The 22,872-nt window shown below is 44.2% G+C and overlaps 3 protein-coding genes across 9 annotated transcripts; 2 read left to right on the top strand and 1 right to left on the bottom strand.

Moving 5' to 3' along the window:
* The first annotated feature begins 1,586 nt into the window (after window positions 1-1,586).
* Window positions 1,587-9,075, top strand: LOC128258680 (large proline-rich protein BAG6). Of its 7 annotated transcripts, none has more exons than XM_052990468.1 (11): window positions 1,589-2,031; window positions 2,101-2,218; window positions 2,286-2,497; window positions 2,558-3,328; window positions 3,411-3,942; window positions 4,089-4,190; window positions 4,395-4,961; window positions 5,654-6,586; window positions 7,411-7,545; window positions 7,601-7,836; window positions 7,903-9,075. In XM_052990468.1, the coding sequence occupies exons 1-11, from the start codon at window positions 1,966-1,968 to the stop codon at window positions 8,251-8,253; spliced, it is 4,023 nt and encodes a 1,340-aa protein (XP_052846428.1). In that variant the 5' UTR covers window positions 1,589-1,965; the 3' UTR covers window positions 8,254-9,075. The 7 variants fall into 7 exon arrangements, with proteins under 7 accessions (XP_052846427.1, XP_052846429.1, XP_052846428.1 ...); XM_052990470.1 differs by having other exon boundaries at window positions 1,591-2,031; window positions 6,044-6,586; window positions 7,649-7,836; XM_052990467.1 differs by having other exon boundaries at window positions 1,587-2,031; window positions 2,286-3,328; window positions 7,411-7,535; window positions 7,642-7,836.
* Window positions 9,076-9,854: 779 nt separating this feature from the next.
* Window positions 9,855-20,864, top strand: LOC128258682 (insulin-like growth factor-binding protein complex acid labile subunit). Its single transcript, XM_052990475.1, has 5 exons — window positions 9,855-11,930; window positions 16,810-17,818; window positions 17,891-18,089; window positions 18,819-19,592; window positions 19,625-20,864. Exons 1-5 carry the CDS (start codon window positions 11,638-11,640, stop codon window positions 19,864-19,866), a joined length of 2,517 nt encoding a protein of 838 aa, XP_052846435.1. The 5' UTR covers window positions 9,855-11,637; the 3' UTR covers window positions 19,867-20,864.
* A 979-nt stretch (window positions 20,865-21,843) lies between these two features.
* LOC128258678 (gametocyte-specific factor 1 homolog) lies at window positions 21,844-22,444 on the bottom strand. The gene has a single exon (XM_052990465.1). It carries the CDS (start codon window positions 22,345-22,347, stop codon window positions 21,892-21,894), a length of 456 nt encoding a protein of 151 aa, XP_052846425.1. The 5' UTR covers window positions 22,348-22,444; the 3' UTR covers window positions 21,844-21,891.
* Window positions 22,445-22,872: the final 428 nt, after the last annotated feature.

A 22,872-nucleotide genomic window follows, 5' to 3' on the forward strand; every position in this document is an offset into this window, starting at 1 on the left:
TTTTTTGCTGCTATGAATTTAAAAATAATCCATTTCTTTCAAGATAACTTATAAAACGCGTTTTTTGTACAAGTTTTTTTTATTTATATATATAAATCTAAATCCACAATTGTTTGTTCTTTTTTAAAGTTTTAAACGTTTAAAATAACAAGATTAGCAAACAGCTTTAGAAGTAAAGCTTTAGTTTTTTATAAATATCAAACAAAAGCTTACTTATTAAAATTTAACAATACTTTTAAAGTTAATTCTTTAAAATGTTTAAAATGTTGTTTTATAGTAGTTGTATATTTAAGATTTAAAACCCATTTTTTAATACAGAAAACAGTAAAAAACATTTGCATAAACCATCAGCTGCCTTTGAAAATTTGTTAATTAAATCATTTAAATTAAATTTTTTCAGAAAATTTAATGGTCACTGCTATTAAAAACCCTTTAAAAATTCCTACAAAGTCAATGGTGAGCTCAACAATCTGCCAGTGCCCATTTCCGTGGCATCTTTTCAGCCCAGAAAATAAGGGCTCGTCGCAATCACTTTGAGCCCGTGGAAAGGCTCACAATCGCAGACATTAAATCAAATTTCCGCACAACTCCGGCAAGGGGTATGCGAAAAATTGTGTTAGCTGCGGTTGGCTTTTCTCCGCATCCTTCTGCTTATTTTGCAGCTACTACCGATGCCACAGCGCCACTTAAATATTCAAAGCGAAAAGTTGCCCTACACCTTTGCGTCTTGGCTGACTTTCCCCTGTTTTCCGTGTTTTCTTTTCTTTATTATTCAAACGCCGCTTTTCATGTGCAGTGCCGAAAAATTCCCACAGGATGCAGTCAAAGGCAGTGGTGGGGGTTAATGCTAAAGAGGGGTTAAGGGTGGCGAGGTGGATGGGTGAATTGTAATACACATGTGCAGTTCTTTAAACGTTTTTATGGGGTTCATCTCGCATACACCCATGTTACTTAGATTGTGGGAGAATTCTAAGCTAAGCCCCAAGAGACGTTCTAGCTTTTGGTTAACTTAAGGATGAAGAGGATGGTCAAAAATTTGGCAAAAATGAAAATATCAGCGATTTGAGAACCGCTCAACCATATGCTTTCCAACACTATTTTACTTTTTTCCAGTGTAGTCTAGGTAGTCTGGCTCACTTGGCAAGTAAAATTTCTATATTCTCCTTTTTGGTTTGAGTATGTGAAAACAGTGTTGGATAGTATTATATTGGTTTGCGTCTGAGGAGGATTAAATAAGTGGTATTTTTAGGTATTAGGCCTATTTATTTTGGTATATTTTTTTTCCTCTTCAGTACTTTTTAAAGAACAAGGCAGTGTTGTCAATTTTTGGCTTTTTACGAAGTCCAGATTTTTATTAGTAATTATTAGTATTAATTCACTTTTAAATAAGCCATTTTAAAGTTATTGGGTTATAAATTAAGAATTAAATCAATTTGGTCACAATTTATGTTATGAATATTCTATAAGAGATCAAAAACTTCTGTATATGTAATAAATAAATAAATTGTGAAGAGAGGGAATATATTGTTCACATTTTGTAACCCTTATTAGCCAATTCAGTGTTTTTAGCTATTTTTAATGCTGAGCCTGGCTACTCTATCGGCGGGAGATGTGGCAACACAGCCACACTGTCAAATTCCAGTAATTATTGTCCTCTGCTGTTGTTAAATTACAAACCGATTTTCCGCTTTTGCATATAAACCTAGCATATATTTGCCCGATCCGAGACTTGGCGGTGATCCGTAAAAAACACTTCGGTATTTCCCGCTATCTGAGCAGTAAAAACGTGTCCGGAAAATTGAAAGGCCAGCAGCAGCGAGTGCGAGCGAGAGAGCAGGTGACAGCGACACCGACAAAATTCCCCCTCCTCTCCGCCCCTTTTTGACTGTTTTTTTGCACGGCACGGGAAAAACCGAAGGAAAAGTGTGATTTTCGAGAGATTTTGCGCCGCAGTCCAGCCGGAAAATGCTAATAAACCTTAAGGTGAAGACCTTAGATGCGCGCACCCACGAATTCAGCATCGACAATGAGGTAATATTTGAGGTTGTGTGTCCAGGTCCATTGGCTTCCACTATAGCCATATACCCCGCCCAATTCCAGCTCACGATACGCCAGTTCAAGGACCAAATAGCCGAGAAGACCAACATTGCGGCGGAGAACCAGCGTATCATCTACCAGGGTCGCGTTCTGGCCGATGACAAGCAGGTGAAGGAGTACGGTGAGTCATGCCCCCGGGAGCACCCCCCAAATCGCCCACATATATCTATAACCTGTGTCATGTGCAGATGTCGATGGCAAGGTGCTCCATGTGGCCGAACGTCCGCCCTTCTCTCAACGTGGTGCCAACTCCCGGAACAATGATGAGCCCATGCGCCCCTTCCGGAATGTGGCGCGTCCTGCGCCGCCCGGAATGCGCACTTCTCCGTACTTCCGCGCCCTCGATGGCATGCTGGTCGGCACCATGGCCATTCCCGTGAACAATGGCCCAGTGGCTGGGGTAAGTTTCAGTGGTAGATCTTCCACAGACGGTTTTAGTAACCCCTTTTTGAACTTTCAGACCCGCACTCCCCCGAATCGCTATCCCAACTCCTCGTCCTTCTGCGTCAACCGCATCACCGTGGCCCTGCACATGATCGATTGCGCCGACAATATAGCCGCCTATCTGGAGAATCCCGCCGTGGGTCTAAACAATCAATCCCTGGACATACTGCAACGTGGTCGCTGGTCCATGGAGTCCACCGTCGTCGAGGTGGGCGTCTCCTCGACAGATCTGCCGCGCAACAACAACATTATTGACATGGTCCAGGATGCTGTGACCGCTGCTCTTTCGCGGACTGGAGCCCGCAACTATACGGTGGTGCAACTGCCCACTGTTTACACCAATGAGAATGGGGAGACCAGCGAGCAACGGGCGGGAGAGGCTGCCAGTAGCGAGGGAGCAGCCACCGGAACCGCCAGCGATGCCAGTGGTGAGACCACTGCGGCCACTGTGATCATTGAGGATGTGATCGAAACAGACGACGAGGCCGCCGATGGAGCCTCAGACCGCTCGGCCACCCCCACTCCAGAGACAGAGGCGGAAGGAGCAGTGGGTGGCCAGCCGGCGGCTGCTGCCGCTGATGCTGACACTCCCAGCTCCTCCAATGGGGCGGCAAATGATGCTGCAGCTGGCGGTGAGGGAGGAAACAACTCGGGACCCAGAAGGCGCACTCGTCCCCAGGTTCTGGCCCAGGTTATACAGCACTATCGCGGCGTGCAAACGCGTTTGGCGCCCTTCGTGGATCGCTACTATGAGATTCTCCAAAACGATCCCACCTTCGAGGAGAATGTGAGTCAACCAATTGTGTTTTTACCTTAAGAGACAGACACCTTCCTTTTGCTTTACTGAAACCTGCAATTCGTCATTTTAGGACACCGCTGGACGTGCGAATGCCCAGCGCATTTTCGACCGCGTATCGGAGGCTTTTCACTACCTCTCGCATGCCCAGCATGCCATTTCCGATTTGATGCTGGACTTGTCACAGCCCGGCCCGCGTGTGCTGACCTGCCGACCCATTCTCGTCGAGCAGAGCGGCTACATACGCTCCAACAATATTTTCACGCCCAACTTTTTAACAATGCCACCGGCTGTCCTCAACGACCCTATCCGTGCCTTTTCTGCTGCTGCTGCGGCTGTCACTCAAACGCCCACATCGGCAGCCACCCCAAATGCTGTGCAGGCGGCCACCGACGCCAGCCGAAGTGCGGCGGCCATGGCGGAGATTGCCAGTCGGGCTGCTGGAGCCGCTGCAGAGATGGCCGCCGGAGCTGCCAGTGCAGCAGCCGCAGCTGCTCGCGGTTTGGTCAGCGACCACGTGGAGGACCCCGTCGACGAGCCCATGGTGGCGCCGAATTCAACTGGCGCTGGTCAGCAAGCTCAGCAGCAACCACGACTCGAAATGGGTAAGAAAGCGTTGCCAAAATGCTATCTTTGTAGGCAAAACATATGATTTAGTTTGTATCAAGACTTATAGTTATATGAAAACATAGTTTCTTTAAGTACCGCATTATCCTATATATACCGCCATTATCTGTTGACGATTTTCTAGATCACGATCACGATCAAGATGATCAAAATGAAGCTCCCGAAAGAGAGCCCCGAGCAGCGCCTAGGCTGCGTGTCTATGTGCCAGTGACCTTGCCTCCGCCCAGTACGTTAAAGTTGTTTGGTTGAATCCAGCTCATCTAAGTCATGGCAGACTAACCATAATTTCACTAGATCAGTCACTGCATCCCCTGTTCGGTTCCACTTACACTCTGTTACTTTGATTCGTTTGCAGACTAGCTCCTAACCGGATTAATCCCTGTTAGCTAAAAGCTGTGAAACAACTCCATTAACCACTGCCCTTTTGCAGATCCCCAACAGGAGATGGCTCGTATAATTCAGGCAGTGGTCAACAGGGCCACCAACGAAGCAAGCGATCTTCATGTGGAGTTCAATTCGCCCAACGTTATGTCGATTAATTTGCCTGTGCATGTGATGACCGCGGCAGTGCGTCAGGAACCCACTCCTGGAGCTGCAGAAGGCTCAGCACCTTCGGCGCCGGCTGCTGAGGAATCTCCCGAAAGTGCTCCTGCAGCTGGCAGTGAAGATTCGCCGACAGCAGCTTCCACTTCGAGCGGAACACGCAGTGGGGACCAGAGGGCCAACACCTTACCCACCACGGCCACGCAAACGCGGTCGACATCCAGACCCCAGATTCAGATTGGCGGAAACAACAACTGGGGTGGACGCATTGCTCCGACGCACACTGCTTTCGATCGCTTCCTGCCTTGCAATAGTCATCACATTCGGGAGCCAGAGCCGCTGCCCCACCACAACAACAACATCAGTGGTGCAGCCAATATGCGCAGCACGAGCATCGCGCCTGCAGGAGGAGCAACCGTCGTCTCGCCCACATCCGCCATAGGAACTCGTCCTGGTGAGTACTTGTCGAGCCCCACTTCATGTCCGTCACGACCCCCGCCACGCCCCACTTCACACACAAATCCCACTTCATCCGCACACTCACCAACCGGAGATTGGAAACGCCAGTCAAACGAAAACCAGTCGATTCACCCTGTTATCTGGACTCTCTAGAAACTCACAATAGTATAGTTTGATTATACGAATTTAATTGACTTCACCAAATACCAATGTCAAAGAATATAATTAGATAATTTGCAATCTTGATTTCGAGAAATCCGTACCAAGTTACCAATATATTTTTTATACAAGCGGATTTCCGCTTAACGCGTTGATAAAATGTAAGTGGCTTTTGAGAGTCACAAGGATAATCGACGAGTCTTTCTGCTCTCGGAAAAACTATGTAAAACCTTACGTTCAGTTACGCTCAGTTTTGTTTTTAAAAACAGCAGAAAACTTTGTTAAGCTTATAAAGTTTATTATAAGTAAATATAATATAAAATATTTTCAGTCTACTTTACTTTAAATATAAACATATATTATTTCTTGAAATCGGAGTAGCTAGTTTAGAGCAAAGAAATATCACAATATATGTGATATTAAATTTACATTGAGATCTAGAGCAAGAGCCACTGCCCAGAGACTCGACTGCCGACTGGCATCTCCATCTCTGACATTAATCTCCATTCTATCCATGTCATCATTTAGTCACCTCTGGTCGCATCCAGCGCGGCAGTGCCTCCGTCCGTCCAATGTGGTCGTCGCGTCGCCAGCGTCCCGCCAGCGAGCAACTGAACAGCCTTCGGCCGGCAGCCTGGGCGCAGGCGCAGACCCAGACCCAGACGCCCCATGTCCAAGGCGGTGGCACCACCAATGGGGTCGGAGCCGGAGCCGCGAGAGTGCGGCCCACGGAAAGATCGGCCATTAGTCGCGATAGGCTGGCGGCTCGAACGGCCCTCGTTGGTGGTGGCAGCACCAACGGAGGCCTGCCCTCCGCCCGGCGGGTGCGACTCCAGACCGCCACCAGGAGCCTGTCCAGACAATTCCCCCTATACACTAATTTTTTGCTTAATAATCTGAGAAATAATGCGCAAACAGCTCCGGCAGGCAGCGCCGTCGCCGCCGTTGGAGGTTCGGGCGGCGCCACAGCATCAGTTGCACCAGGAGGAGCTGTCACAGTTGCGTTGGCCACCGCAGCTGCTCCACCACAAGCGGTTCCAGCCACTCCAGCCCACACTGGCGGTCAGTCGAGCAACCTTCGCTCTCAGCTGCGCAGCTTCCTCAACGACAGCCTTTTCGCCGGAGTGCCAATCAACGAACAGACGATCCCAGGGGCCATAGGTCGTGCCCTGGAGTGGTTCGGCGAGAGCCTGGTCTATCTGCCGCAGTACGAGCGGCCGGAGTACAACTCCCGCGACTCCGTTTGCAACATCCTGCGCGTCAGCCTCCGCCTGATCATCGAGCTGTGCAGTGCGGCTCCCGGCGGAACGGACAGTGCCCAGTTCGAGCAGACCCTCAAGCAGATCTGCGACCAGTTCCGCAAGCGCCTCTACAGCGTCCTCTTCCTGTGCCTGGGCAGCGCCAATGCGGAGCTCTACTGGCGCCAGCTGATGCGCCTCCTATGCGCACCCATGCGATCCAGTAAGTATATTCTTGTTATACAGTATACTCTTGGAGTATGGATTACAATTGCAGTGTAAAGAGTACAATTATAGAGTATGGAGTAAACTTTGTGTAAAAAAAGTGTATCAGGTAGTAAGAAACGATTGCGACCCAAAGAATATGGAAACCGTATTGATCAGGATAAGTACGTCTGTGCTATAAACCCAAAACATTAAGATCTCGGGAACTTAGAAAAGTTAAGACTAAGCATGCAGGTTTCTAGTATTGCATATACAGCCCATGTTCAATTTCAATAGCTAGCTCATAGCTGATAAAATATCTACATTTTTCCGATCAAACAATTATTTATCTAAGAACTTATTAGGAAATTAAGTTTTATGTGGTCAATGACGTCAATGCAAACAGATATCTTCTGACATATTTTTTTTCGGCCGCGCAAATAGAATTGCAAGTGATAAACATTTAATTGGAAATTGATTAAAATATAACGTCTATTTACCCTTTACGAATTTTATTATAAATGTATATATTTACAATTATATTATTCACAAAGATTATCGTACATATTTAATTAAACAAGAAAACCTTTCAACGAGGTAAATCCTAAAATTCTGATATTAATTTTTGTACGAATAATTACTACATTTTTGTGTTGTTTTATTTTATTACAAATGTCTTGACTGTTTCTATTGTCGCATTTTGCAGACAAACAGTGGTACAAATAATGGTGTTTGTTAAGTGTAATGAGCTTATCCTACAGTCAAAACAAAAATCCTTTTCCAATATTCATTAGTTTGTACTCCTTCGTCATCAGTTATATTAATATACAATTTGCTGTTTAGATTTCCACAACGAAGCCCTGCAGTTCTTGTGCATCTACATAGACCCCACGATTCCCGCACAGACGGACACTGTGGATGCCCAACAGTTCCTGGTCCTGCGCAGCGTTCAGGCAGTCCCTCCCACAGCATGCCGAGGAAGTAAGTTTCCTCACTCTCTCACCCCAAGAATCTTGTGCAAGGCGTCACTAATAGCCATTCGTTGCGCCACCGCCGCTTGCCTTCAATCCACAGCAGCAGCAGCCGCAATCGCAAACGCAAACTCTGGACTTGGATGTGGAGATGGCTGAATTGGCTACCAGCAGCAGCAGCAGCAGCTCACCCGCATCCCAAATGCCCTCCGTAGTTGTGGGTTCGGAGCCCTGGCACATGAGTTTCCCCAATGACTGGTTGCCTGTGATAACGCGCGACCTGCAGACCCAGACTGAGGTAGGTCCTCCCTCCCCTCCTGGCCTCGTCCCACTTGAAACTAATATGAAATTGTACATGGTGCAGCAGAATAGCCGACCCCAGCCACCCTTCTCCGATGCCTACATCTCCGGAATGTCCGCCAAACGGCGCAAGATTATCCAGTCGGAGAAGCCGACGGCGAGCGTGGAGTGCCTCATCGCCAACGGAGTGCAGCGGGCCATCCATGGCGCCGGCTTGGGGGGAACCGGTGGTGGTGGTGCCTCCAGTTCCTCGATCAGCACCGATGCCGTAATCGGATCCATTGCCCACGATGCCGCCATTCAGGCCTCCTACACAGATGCGGTGCGGAACAGTCTAAAGGAGCGCATTAAGCAGGATGCGGACTTCAAGTCCAGCAAGTATCCGCAGATCGCCAAGTTCGCCGAGCAAAAGTAGACGGCGGTTGCAGCGATGGAAGCCTGGCCACCTAGTGCTTGTTGTACATTTTACTTTAAAGCATTGTATTTAATTTAGTTAATGGCTAAGTTCTGTTTAAATCGAGAGGACGACGAAGATTGCGACAACACCAACACACGGAGAGGACCTTTAGCAAATGCTTCAAACTATATAGAATAATAATATCCATCTGATATCTGTATCCACACACACACACACATACACTTTGGGACACGACATGAAGTCCAAGCAAAAAACGCTTTTGGGGCTGCGATAAAGGAGCAAAATAAACATACATATTAACCGAAACAATGGTGATCGGAATCGGATTGAATGGATTTGGATGTGGATGTGAAGATGGGACCACACAACGCGCGGAATGCTTTCAATTGTCCCAAATGGCGGTGGCGTCCCCGCGTCGCGTGACGTGGTGGAAAAGCAGACCAGAGCCGTGACGACAGCCGAATTCCAAGTTCCCAGTTCCAGGGAAATATTTTGGCCGGCGCACAAATCGGCATTGACGTGAGCCGATGGCACATGATTGCTGGATGCTGGATGGCCGATGACGACCGATGCGGAATGTGCAGAGCAAGTCAAGTGGATAGCCTGATAGCCAGCAGCATTACAGGAGGCATATCCACATCACACCACCATTTGACCAGCCCCACAACCAGCCACAATCCATCCCACACCATTCAAATCCATCGTCATCGCATTCCGAAGCCTACGCTACCCGTGTTATTGTTGTCGCCTGCAATCGAAACACGAAAAGGTGTCACATAAAAATGTTGTGAATATTTATGTGCAAAAAAAAAAAACAAACACCGAGAATCGGCAAAAGAGAAGAAAACATATGAATAAATAATAATATTAATATTTGCCGCTTTTCTTTAAATATTTACTCGAAATGATTGGACGCCAAAAATAGATCGGCTACGTAATCGAAGTATATTTTTATACCTACAGTTATGGATCACAGTGCGGTTCAAATATGTAATTCCCCATCTTTCTACTGTATTTCTATCTTCAAAACGTTGCCTTTACAGTTTTCTAAAGACTATCTCCAGCTGTGGTCACTGGGTAATAATAATATTACTAAATTTATTTTACTCAAGAATGGAACTCTTAAATGTATATTACAACATTGCAACACTTTTCAAAACCCTAGTTACATATTTAAAAAATATGAAGCCCTCTTCTTAAATTACTCAATTACTCCACCGGTTACTCAAGAAAATTGGTGACTAGAGATTTTTTAAAGGAAAGAAAAACAACTATCTACTATCAACTATATTAGGCATTCAATGCAATAACCAAAATAGCAAATTTAACAAAGTTGGTAAAGCTGATTTTTCTGTTATCTATCTGTTATTATCAAAAGTTTTAATCCAAAACGATTACCAAATATTGAAATCGATTGAAATCCTGCCTGTCAGTTAGCTTATTTTTTATATATGTATGTCCACAAAGCCCCCCTTTAAATTTATGATCCCTGCTGTATGTAATTAAGATAATTAAACATAATCGTGCCAAGGTTTCTCGGGAGCTTGCAGTCTGCGTGGAAAATGGCGATGGATGTGTTTGGATGGGCATGGGCCACAGAAGCTATCGCCCCCCGAAGATGCCGATGATTAATTGCGGCCAGAATTGCAGACGAGCAGGAGGAGACATCGTTGGCACGCGCAATCCGGGGAATTTGCGGAATTTGTGGCGAGCGAGCGCATTTAAGGCGCCCAGTGGTTAATTATGCATGCGGGGCCCAGAACTTCGAGATAAATTAAGCCAGCGGACGGCGGACAGCGTACAACGGACTTTGATGCATGGCTCCTGCTCCTACTCCTGCTGCTGCCCCCCCTGAAAAATGCTGAATCGCTCTGGCGCCAATGGAAAATTTTCATTTGGCCCAATCTCAATTGGGCGGCAGCAGCAGCAGCAGCAGCAGCAGCAGCAGCAGAGATCCTTAAACAAGCCGGTTGCATTCAAACGCTGCTAACGATCCGTTCCGATACGATCCGAAAGTCATAATTAAAAACATTTCTCGGCGGCGCTGCGAGTTGTGCCAGATGTCTCTGTAAAGGACAATTTATTGGGAGTGCGTAAAACAACGAGCTGCACATATGTAAGTGCCAACATGTGTCCATGATAATGATGCCCCATACATAGAACTAGGTTCCGAAGAAGTTCCCAACGGCAGCAGCAGCAGCAGCAGCACAGCAGCAACAGCAACAGCACAGCAGCAACATCAGATGAAGTAGCAACTTTAGCCACTCGAAGGGGGCACAAACACGCACATCGCGATCGAGATTGAGATTGAGATTGAGTTGCAGATATAGATGGAGTTGGAGATGGCGATGGAGATTGATGCCTGGCGCCGAAAGAACAGGAACACATGTAATTGAGTGTTGTGGACAATTATAGCCAGATATCAAGTCCCCAATTGGCCGAAAAGCCGCTCTAAAGGCGCTCGCCAGAGAGCCAAGAGATTGTAGAGAGAGAGAGAGAGAGAGAAGAGTAAGGCCAGCACAGCAGCAACAGCAGCAGCAGCAGCAGCAACACATATCGCACCGCAGCAGCAACAGCAGCGCCGGCAGCAACAGCAGGCATCAGCATATACGAATCCTCAGCGCTTTTATTCCCACTGCCAGTCGCAAACAGACCGTGCTGGAATCAAGACGTGATCACCACCCCATATATGTGCACAGAGATACCGCGGTGTTCAAAAAACAATCAACCGACCGACCGTCCGACCGACCAACCGACCAATCGACCAATCAACAAATACAATTTTTTTAGAAGATTAATTCCGAGCATCGGCGATCTATATACAAGCGGGTCAAGAGGTCTAGCCAGATAGGAGGAGGCGGAGGCGGAGCAGCTCCAGCTCTCCATATCCCATAGTCCATAAGATTCGATACGATCAACGGCAACATCAACATCAACATCAACGGCAGCATCAACATTAACCCAACCTAAGCGATCTTGAAGTGTTGTGCGCGCGTGTGTCTTTAATCTTTAAATCCAAATAAAAACTAGTGGCAGTGTGGCTTTGCTTTGAAATCCGATGCCAGCGGTTCATAGAATATAGAAAATCCTGCTGGAAAACCGAGCTGCGATGGAAACCCCCGCACACACGCATATGTGCGCCTAGTGGGTAATTTCCCGAGTTTGTTTTCCGAGCTGCCTGCTCGAACAGTTGGCAATCCGTCGCCCGAGCGAGTGCAACGTGTCCTGGCATCGACAAATAAATAAAAAAAGAAAATCGGAAAACCGTGATTTGTGATTTGTAAACTGTGAACCGAACAGAGAGCCCCAAAAAAAAGTGTTTTTCTCCGGCCAAAGAATTGTGAAATCGAAGCGGCTGAGTGATTGATCACTCATCACAAAATGACTTCCCTCGTGTACACCGTCTTTCATCTGGCCTCGCTCCAGTGCTCGGTGCGTCCGGAGATCTCGCCCTGCACCTGCGAAACGGGCAAGGCCTGGAACCATGTGGAGCTATCCTGCGAGAAACTGGAATCCTTCAACGCCGTAGTGGACAGCCTGGCCAATAAGCTCAATGCCGACACGCAAATCGACCTGAAAATCACGCACTCCCAACTGGACGACCTGGAAATGCGATCATTTACGGATATGAACTTCAACTTGTACAAGCTACGGATGCAATGGAACGGTCTAAGGTGAGCTGAGTCATTGTTTCGGATACATTTGCCCAGGAAAGGAGGCAACATTGCTCAATAAGGGGGTTTTTCTGGGCGTACAATCTATCTGAATGAGTCACTATTTTCCAAAAATTTTACGATACTTATTCAAATTTAATGGTTGAATGTTTTGGAATAATCTTAAAAAGAATTTTTTCATATATATTTAACAGAAAATATATAAGTAAGGTATTACCAATAAATAAGGGAAAGTGGGAAAAATAGTTTGGGGGACTGAGTTTTCCAAGTAAATATTCGTTTTTTAAAATGATTGGGAAGTATGATTTGTAGAATAAGGTACATTATTTATTGGGGAAAATTTGCCGCTATGGAATCAATCAAAATACCTTTGCTGGGGAGTTCAAGGCCAGTTGGCGAGTTCCGAAGAAGGCAGAATTTTCCGCTCGGCCGGCTATCAATTTAGGTTCCTTAAACCCAATAAAAACCGAGCGAAAAATAATAATGCAGAATGTACACAAATTTCAATACGCTTATGTAAATGCACGAAAATGTGCTCCTCGGATCGGATGCCCAGGTCTTGTTTACAGCCCAGTAGATACTAAAACAATAACAATGTCGTTTGTTTACGTCAAAAAGCCCAGTGCCGCCTCATTATCTATGGCTCAATTGGGAGAAATTACTAGGGAGATGGATGTGGAGGTGGAGGTGGAGGTGGAGCTGCTGCAGTCGCATCTTAATTGCCGACCAGATGATTTAATTTTTCAATTAGGAAGTAGCATTGAATTGCTGCAAATTACCAACGATTGGATCCTATCCTTATATGCCACCGAACTAAGCATCTCTGGAGATGCGGCCGCCGCTCGAATCTTATTTATTTATTATTTTTTTTTTGTTGAATTGATAACTGATAATAGCTGTGTCTTATCACCTATGAGGCATGTACATGGCCGAAGCTTTCTATGTACTCCGCCGTATGAAGCTGGCTGTATACGGCGTATACTTAATGCGTACACAAAATTGATAATTGCAGTTGAAAGCGCCTTTTCAACGGCGCCTGCACGTTTTCTGTCTCTGACTCTGACTCTGAATGAATTTCAATTCACTGTCGCATTGTGTTTTATGTATTGGCAATTACAAATAACGAATATAAATAAATGCTGTCGATCTACCACTTGCGAATATAGAAATAACATTCGAGCCTATTTCATAAGCGCCTGCCGCGGGTTCATTGATATTTGACTCCCTTGTTTTGTGGCGAGTCTCGATTCAAAACAAAACATGACTCAAGATTCTTTGTGCCCAAAGAAATTTCATTCAACGAAAGGCCCCCAAAACTCGAGACCCGAAAAATATTTTCATTACTCGACTTTCACACAAGAACGGACATTTATTAATTATGGAAAGCAGAAAGCCACACAAAAATTGGCTTTGTTTTAATAAACAAACTTCTAAATGAGTAAAAAAAAAACTTGCTAGTGCTAGACTCATTCATGTTTATTCTTTGCTCAAAAGCTGATCGTATTTAAAAAATCTTAATCTTACATTTTTCTTGGAATTTATTAGCAATTAAGTATTGACCTGCTAAGAACCGTTTTTATTACCTTTTAAGAAGAGGCTGATACACATTCTTTTTAATACATTTGTGGATTTTTGGTAATTGAATTGTTGAAAAATATCTGAAGAAATCTTTGTTTCATATGTAAAATATAAAACAATTAATTTTCTTTAATTTGTTTATTTTAAATTATTATATTTCCTAGAAAAAAGCATCCCCTTTTAGTCGTTATTGCACATGATCGCCCTACCCCATAGATTAAACTATTCGATTTATCATCCACTAAATGCAATTTGTGTGTTTGTATGTAAGAGGGAATGATTTAATTATTCGACTTGATCGAATCAGTGTCGAGCACCATCTCCCCAATCGCCGATCTCGCCCAGAATCCAGAATCCAGTGGGGAGCGCGTGCCGGTGGTGCCAGTGCCTTCGATTCTGGCTGCTCGGAGAACGCTTTTTACATTGATGTCAATTTATAACAATTGACCTATTGCCTTAATATCGCGCTTTGACCAAATCATGCCAACTCAGCCAGGAAAAGTACCGCTGCCACACATGCGTATTCGTGTGCACTGCGAGAAATTGGGAACATTTTTGACTGAAAACTATAAGTAACTCAAATAATTTCACACTACTTCTTAAGCTTAAATAATTTATTAAATACAAATTATTTTTTTCTAAGACGATTTATGAGTGTGTTTGTGTCAAATGTTTGATATGGCTTATGGGACAATCAATATTTTTTTTTTGTGTAACGCCTTCACCATTTCCCAGTTAGCTGATACACCGCGTGGAATTCCCAGGAAATTCTGTTGCCGGCGTGATGTGCTCTATTTTGTCAGGTTTTTCCAAATTTTCGTTCAGAAAGAAATATGAAATATGATTGCTAATAAAAATGGAAACCAGTTTGATGCCTTAATGCACCAATAAAGTTCGCCCAAATACGCTTTCATATGGCACATAGCATCCTAGTCCAAATGTGGACCACAGCTGAAGGCAATCTCTGATAAGAGCTACTGTTTTGATGATTTCTTTTATGAAATTGTAATCTGTTTTATGACTGGCGCCAAAAAATAATCAACTCGAGTTTATGATCACTTTTAACGATCGCCCGTAATCAGCGCCCATTCGAGTGAAGTGTGTGCAACTATTGAATGGACATAAGGACATCTGGGGGATCGGTTTTAAAAGGTTTAAACGTGGAATGGGGGAATGGGGGTACTCTACGAGCTATGTGGCCTTTTTGATGGACTTGTGGCTTTGGTCTTGTGCTTTCTCAGGCGATAAGAAGGTCTCATACTATGTGTGCATTATATGTTCAGTCACTCGGGGATTTGTTTGAGGCTATTGCATTGCATTACCACCATTATCACTGCAGTGCAGTGTCACAGCCCTGAGAAAGTGCGAAAAGTGTTGAAGGCTTCACTCGCCGGATGCCTGACCAATGATTATGATAACTACTCGTACATAATTTATTGGGTGTCGGTGTCCCATGGAATATTTCCAGCTGATCTGTCTGGGCCCAAAATCGAGATAATGGTTGCGAGTAAAAACTGATTCAAGTTACTCAATTGATGCAGGAAGCAAAGTAAACAATAACAGAGCATTCAATAGCCGAAACATTACTTTCAAATGGAATGTACGCAGCTTGTTTTTGTTTTCCATATTGGGTTATGGGGTATGTGGAATGGGGTGTGGGGTTTGGGTTTGGGGTATCGATGGGTGTACGACTCTCTGTTCTCTCCGTGTTCCGTGGTCTTTGGTCCGGGGTCAGTCAAGAGCGAAGCAGGCAGTCCAATTGAATTTTATTATTACGCTCAATCAATGATCAAGGGGCCAGTTTAGGTCGTGTGACAATTATAGCCGCTGACGTTAAGGAATTGTGGATACATCTCTGCACGCTGCCACATACTATCCACATACATTGTACATCCATCCATCTATCGGTTCATCAGTGTATCTGTACATATCTGTATCTGTATCTGTATCTAAGTGCTCAAGTTCAACGGGCTCATTATGGATACAGTAGCCGTGTGAGGAGGAGCATCCATCCCATCCCTCCAGCCCGGCCAGCTCTCTCATTACATAATCAAGGCTTGACAAGCCCAGCTCGCAGATAGAGTAGCACTCCCCATCGGAGCCGAGCCGGCAATCAATCAAGATCGTCTGGCTAAAAATAGCGCCTGCCAATCAATCTGCTGCACTGCAGCATATATCTCTATAGTGCCATGCCAATAACGGGCGCCAAGGATGCACTTGGCACGCCATCCAGGCCCAGTTCCCATCATGGATCTGCTGTTTGCAGCCCGGCAGCCGTTTGGCGCCTCGACGGCGACAACTTAATAGCCACCTGCAGACGTCGATAAAGCCACTGATCAGGTGCAGCGGAGCGCGGGCGCTTCTGGAGGCCGTAGCCCCTGATAAGGCTGCGTCATCAGGTCCAAAGATAGACCAGGGATGCGAAACTTGATACGGCCCATTCAAAACTAATTACGGGCTTGAATCGCTGCCATGGCGTGAATCAGATTATTGGGGCATTGCTCTTGAGCCAAAGCTATTTGCCTCTTCGAAAATTATACAAACTTATGGTCATAAGTCTTCAAAACAATGATTAGCTTATTAGTTTAAGTTCTTAAAATCTGTATTTACTTTTTTCCATTTATCAACTTTTTCTGTCAAATTTTATTCTAGCCTTATCAGATTGCCTTATTCCCCAAGCTTGGGTTTGATTTGAAACATTATTTACATTTCAATAAATATACGACTGAGTTATTTTATCTGCTAAATATGTTATATTATTGGCCATTAAAGCTAAGAAGATTCTTTTGCAGTACGAGTGAAAGCTTAATATTATCTGTTTATGGGGAAATACCTTTCTAACCTTAAACTAGAATACTAAATTATATGGCCTTGATCATAAGCGAAAGAAAGTGCCTTAAGGATTCTTAGTTTTTTATGGTTCGTAAGACTGGGTTCTAGAGAAACCAATTCGATGATTGTTTGTTCTTAAGCCAAGGTTTTTGAAACTCAATTCAGAAGATCTATTATTGTATAGGTGTTAAATGCACATGTTTTCATTTATTGAATAAGGTTTGCTTGGTATCTATAATTTATTTATTAGTAATGCAGTTTCTACTAATGGTACTTGATGGTTAAGCGATTAATTTTTACTGGTTGTTACAATGATACTTTAATTATTATAATTATTTAAGTGATAATTTCATTTAACTAGATTTTAATCTTTTTAAATGGAAAATCTTTTATCTCCGATTCGGCGCTCTCCATCTAATAATACGAAATTGTAATGGATTTGTTTTATTTTTTTTGTCGCTATTTATAGATCGCTGCCCGAGGTGCCGTTCCGCGGGTTATCGAATGTCACCTACCTAAGCATCGGCGACAACGAACTCGACGAGATCCCGAAGCACGCCTTGAGCCACATGCCGAGCCTGCTGACGCTGGACATTGGGCGGTGCAACATACGGGCGGTGCAGCAGGAGGACTTTCGGGGCATCCAGCGGGTGACGAACCTGATCCTGGTGAGCAACATCATCACGCGACTGGACAGGGGCTCCTTTCCGCAGAGCCTGCTGATCCTGCACCTGGGCAGAAACCAACTGGAGTCGCTGAATGGGTCGCTGCACGACCTGGAGAACCTGCAGTCGCTGTTCATCAATGCGAACAACATCACATCGCTGGACGGCGAGCTGCCGGACGGCAGTCAGTTGCGCCTGCTGATGGCCCACAACAACAGGCTGGAACGACTGCCGGCCAACATGGCCGGCATGCACAGCCTGGAGACGATGCACATCCAGTGCAACCAGCTGAGGTCCTTCGACCGGGTCCTCCGCAACGCCGTCAATCTGTCCGAGGTCATGGCCGAGAACAACGAGCTGGAGTACCTGGCCCAGGACGAATTCGGCTCGTGCTCCAAGGTGGAGACCCTGCAGATGGGCTGCAACCACATCCGATCGCTGAACTCCTCGCTGCTGCCCATCCTCAAGCTGAAGACGGCCAACTTCTCCTTCAACGACATCGAGGAGTTCTCTATGGCGGAACTGCACGGACTGCGCTCGCTGAAGACCCTCCAACTGTCCAGCAATCGCATCCAACGGCTGCTTCCCGATCCCCGGGGAGTGCAGGATCTGATGCTTGTCAATCTGGACCTCGATAACAACAGAATCGATTCCCTAAATGGAGCTTTGGCCGGCCTGGGCAATCTCCGGATACTCAATCTGGCCGGCAACCGATTGGAGCACCTCCAGGTGGGCGATTTCGATGGCATGATCCGGCTGGACATCCTTGACCTCACCGGCAACCAGCTGGCGGAGCTCAAGCCCTTGGAAATGGTGAGTAAATAACCCTGAACTTGTATATCAAATATGGTTTATTAAATAATAAAACAAATTATTCTTTTGTAGACCTTGTTGCCCAGCCTGAAGATCCTCAAGGTGGCGTACAACAACATAACCAAACTGGAGCAGGACTTCAAGGGTCTGCCCGTTCTGTGCCAGGCCAACCTGACCAACAACCAGATCTCGACCATATCGAGCGAACTCGTCACCAACACGCGCTGCAAAAATCACAATGTTCCCGGCAAACTGGAGATTCATCTAGATGGTATGTTGTTAAATGGGCTATTAATGATGTACTCGAAATTTTCATAGAAAACGGTCTTAAACTAAATATTGAGTAACTTTATAAAACATGCTTATATTTTATTTTGTAAGAAATTTAAGTTTTAAACCATCTTTGCACACTTAAAAAGACCGCTTTAATAATATACTTAATGCTTTGACCTTTAATGGCAATTTATAATTTATAAATTGTAATAAGAGCTTATACTATTTAAGTAAATTGATGACAAGTGTGTATAAAATTAATTAGTATTATTGATTCATAGATGTGCAATAAAAGCAATTAAGAAGGTTAATACACTTTTATGACACAGCTATTAATTAAAATTCCTAAGCCCTGAGAGAATAAATACTTTGTTTTGCATTTATATTTACCTTATAGAACTAAACTATGCCTAGTTTCTGGACGTAGGCTTTTTAAGTATATAAATTTACTATGATTTATTATTATTATTATTCCGGATGATATAGTTTAAAGGTCTAATGTTTATATGGCGATTAAAGGCCTGAATGCAGTCACTGTTTATATAGTTAACATAAATTGAAAAAAAATTACTTATTGATTTCTTAAAGGCTTGGAAATCTTTTAAGTTAATGGCTGGACAATTGTAATAACATGTTATTCCAAGTTACTAGACTTTAACGATAATCACAGTTACCTTGTGGGCGAAAGTGTTTTTTTAATCTGAACCGATATTTCTCCAATCCACAGACAATCCCATAATGTGTGACGTGCGCCTGAACGAGTTGTGTCGCCTGATGGCGGTCCAGGAAGCCCGAATCCGGGGTCGATCCCAGTGCTTCGAGAACGACCAGGAAGTGTGCACTGTGCTGCCAATGCTGTACAAGGTGGACCTGCCCATAATGGTGACCAATCTGAAGTTGGGCGGACGCGAGGATGCCAAGCCAGTGATGCAGATGCTCGTGCCGCAGCTGATCAAGGCCAATGATGAGCTCCTGCCGCCGATTATTTCCACTCTTGGCAATCCGGTCCTCATTGGCACTACATTGATCAATCCGGTGATTTCGCCGCTGCCGGTACCGCTCCTGCTGACCACCACTCCGCCACCGCCACCTCTGCCACTTCCCCTTCCCGTGGAGCCGGAAGTGGAGAAGAACGAGTCCACCACGGCCAATCCTGTTGCAACGAGCAGCACAGAGGAGACCACGACCTCGACAACGACCACTACCAGGACAACGACAACGACAACGACCACAAGTGCCTCGACGACGACCACAGAGGCCAGCAGTCCGGTCATCACTCCGACCGAGGTGATAACCACCACTGCACCCACCACCACCACCACCAGCACCACGACGCCCAAACCCAATGAAACGCTGCCCGTGATTGTGGAGCTCCAGGAGCCCAATCCGCCGGGCACACCACTCAACCAAACGGTTGTGGTGGACGGGGCCCAGGATAAGGCAGATGCCCTGGTGCCGCCGGCTGTTCAGGATCCTCTGCAGCAGGAGCTGGAAAGGGAGAGTGAGATGGAGAGGCAGAGGCAGAGGGAAAAGGAGAGAAGAGGGAGAGGGATCTGGAGCGGGATCTGGACCACGAGGCGGTGGCCAAGACCGAGTACGAGACGGTCGAGTACATCCCCAATCTGGTGCAGCCGCCGGTGGGCAGTGAGGCACTGACGCCGCCGCCCAGCAAGGCGAATGCCCTCGAGGAGGACTCCGAGTCCGTGCACTCGAACTCCGTGCATGCGGAGTACCCGCAGAGCCTCCAGATACCCGAGGAGCCGCCGGAGGAGTGAGGCCTCCACTCCAGGGGGTTCTCGTGCTCCTCGGGCTCCTCGGGGGAAGTCGCCCGAAAAACAAAACACATTATTCTACTGTAAATCGCAGATGGACGGAGGAGGCGGATTCGATGGAGATCGGAGCAGCGGATTAGCGGAGCAGCATGCAATCGGCGGATCTGTATGCCTTAAGTTAACTTAGTTCTTATGCTTTATTTAAGCCATCGCTAAATCGAACAGTTTGTCGGACCGAACGCTTTTTTGTTGAGTTTTTTTCGTCGATTTTCTTGCAAAACTCGATCACGATTTCTCGAGGGTTAAGGACCCAGAAACAGGACGAACGTACGAGGACAGTCTTATGATTTAAGCTTATTTGTTGGGGGCTCAATTTCGCGATGTGTGTGTTTTGGCGTTGGCAGGCGGGCATTTTTTGGGCTTTTTAATTTTACGAAATATTTTTGGGAAGCTTGTGTATTTATTACCACCTTAATTTAAAGAAAAAAACCAAATTAAGTTGAAATTAAAAACATCACTATTTGAAAAGTTGAAATAATGACAGATAACAAATGAATTAAAATTTAAACCCTTGTAAGAATCGCAGAAAATCCGTTAAATTGATAACCAAAAAATAACCTGCAGAAACAGAAAGGTGGCGATATCGTATATGCAAATGCATATAAAAATTATCTATATTTAATAACTGTATACACGTATGAACGTTGAATATCTACACGTAGGTACTTAGAGTTAAACGACAGCAAAAACAAATCGCATCGAGCTAATGTTAATAACGAAAAGCACTCACTCACATACAAACACACAAAACCACATACACAAACAAACACAACCGTAGCCGTGCACATGCACAAATTGAAAAAATAATAAAAACAAAAAAAAAAAAAAACGAGAATAAAATATTGTTATCAGTTCGTTAACAAAATGAGAAAATAGATTTTAGCGTGTAATTATATGAAAATGAAAATGGTATTCTAAATAAAATCGTAAATAAAAATTGATACTAATTTAATTTATTTATTGAAGGGGTTTTAAACCGAACACTTTAATATAAATTAATAGAAAGAGTTCTCAGGAAGAGGCGTATAATGCATGTAATTAATTTTTTTTTAAGGTACGATCTAGAAAAGTAAAAATTACTTTTTTTTGATAATAAAAATACAAACAAAATGCTTTCCTGTTGAACTTAAACAGAAAGTCAAAGAAGATTAACAAAATGTTTCATCGCCTCTTTTGACCATATCTAAACTTTTTTGGACCATTCGACTAAACATATACACCTTTTAAATGTTTCATCCAGGTATTTTGCCAGCACATGCCTTTTTATCTCAGCGTTGGAACACTTAAAATGTCCTTTTTTTATTCAATTTTCATAACTTGTTGTTTTTTGTTGTTTTTATGTTTTGCTTACATCTTGTTTATTTTTTTGCAAAGTATCCGATTTTATTTAAGTTTGATTAAACAATTCTAACAATTAAAAAAATATCAAGAACATTTTTGATAAGCATTTTTTAATACAAAAATTATATACATTTATCACTTGCCTTTAGCCTTACTAGTTTAGAAGTTAAAATCTTGAAAAGTTTAGCTATTTCTAGAAATTTTCCTCTAAATAAGCTAGTTTTTCAAAAAGTCGTAGAAACTAGTTTTACAAAATTATTCAAGAATTCTAAAACAAATCTTAAAATTTTTTTAAACTGACCAACAGACACTTAAAAATTTTCATTTGGAGAAAGTAGTTTTTTAATAACTTAACTCCACTAAAAAATTTTAAGTATTCACCGCCGCTTCTCCTGAACCAATTAATTCTTTTAGCGATACCTTTAGATTGGTATTACTCATTAAGATCGGACTATGACAGCAGATTTTTAATTCTCCGGCTATATACAGTAGTCCCTTGGAGTGCATCGTCAGAACATGTACTTTTATATATTGTGTAACTATAGTTTTTATTGGATATTGGTTAGGGTATGTGTTTAAGTTTAACATGTACTGAATTATTCTCCGCGACATATCTCGACTTTGGACTTAATTCATCTCCTTGAAGCGCCTGCGTTCGCGCTCACGGAATTCGCGACGAGCGGCCGGTGGTTTGCCCTGGATTTTACGGATAATGCACTCCTGTTCGCAGTATCTTTGTGGATTGTAAGTCGGAGCCGGCGGCTCGGCGTCCCAATCCTCGCTGGATTCGACAACAAAGTCACTGGCTCGTGGTTCCACAGGCGGCAGCATATCCGGCAGCTTGTAGCGCTCTAAGGACGATCGGTTCGGGCATTCGATGACATGTTTTTTCATGTTGCCAACAGAATGCAAATGATTTGAATTAAAAGGGCACCGCACCATCTTTGATGAGGAATGATTCTTAGCGCAGCGGGTCAAATGATTGGCCAAACGAATCGGCGTTATACGATGGACGCTATCATATGGGCACACGATGTACTGTTCAAAATTCGGACCACCCACAGAGTAGTTTTTTTCAGACATCTTGACTACTTTTAACTGCTGAACCTCAACTAATTTTTGTTTTATTTTGTTCTTAGGACTCTTCGGCGCCGATATTAAAATTGAAGTGAAATTTCCGACTTGCTTGTCACAACGTATCGAATACATACTAGAATATCCCCATTATAATATACCAAAAAACCGCTTTAAAAAATTATCGATTTCTGGTAACACTTTAACTCGGTTCATCTATAGAGAAAACATAAAGATTGCTGATTTATTTATTTAAACTTGGAATCACAATGCAACGTAATATGAAACTGAATTAGGTTTCAGAGAGTTCTTATACCATAGCAGAGGGTGTTTTAATTTCGGTCAGAAATTTGCAACCCTATAAAGTATATTAAGTTTTGTGACGAGAAATAAACATTCGACTAAATAAACACACTTTTTAAATATTCGGAATACCTCTTCAATGACATACCTTACTTTTTCTGTAGCTTTGCAAGTTTTGAAGCAGGAGCCGTGCATAGTTTAGCTGTTTTGAGCGATTTCCTGCTAAATTAG

This window comes from Drosophila gunungcola, assembly GCF_025200985.1.
Source record: "Drosophila gunungcola strain Sukarami chromosome 3L unlocalized genomic scaffold, Dgunungcola_SK_2 000003F, whole genome shotgun sequence".
Lineage (NCBI taxonomy): Eukaryota > Metazoa > Arthropoda > Insecta > Diptera > Drosophilidae > Drosophila > Drosophila gunungcola.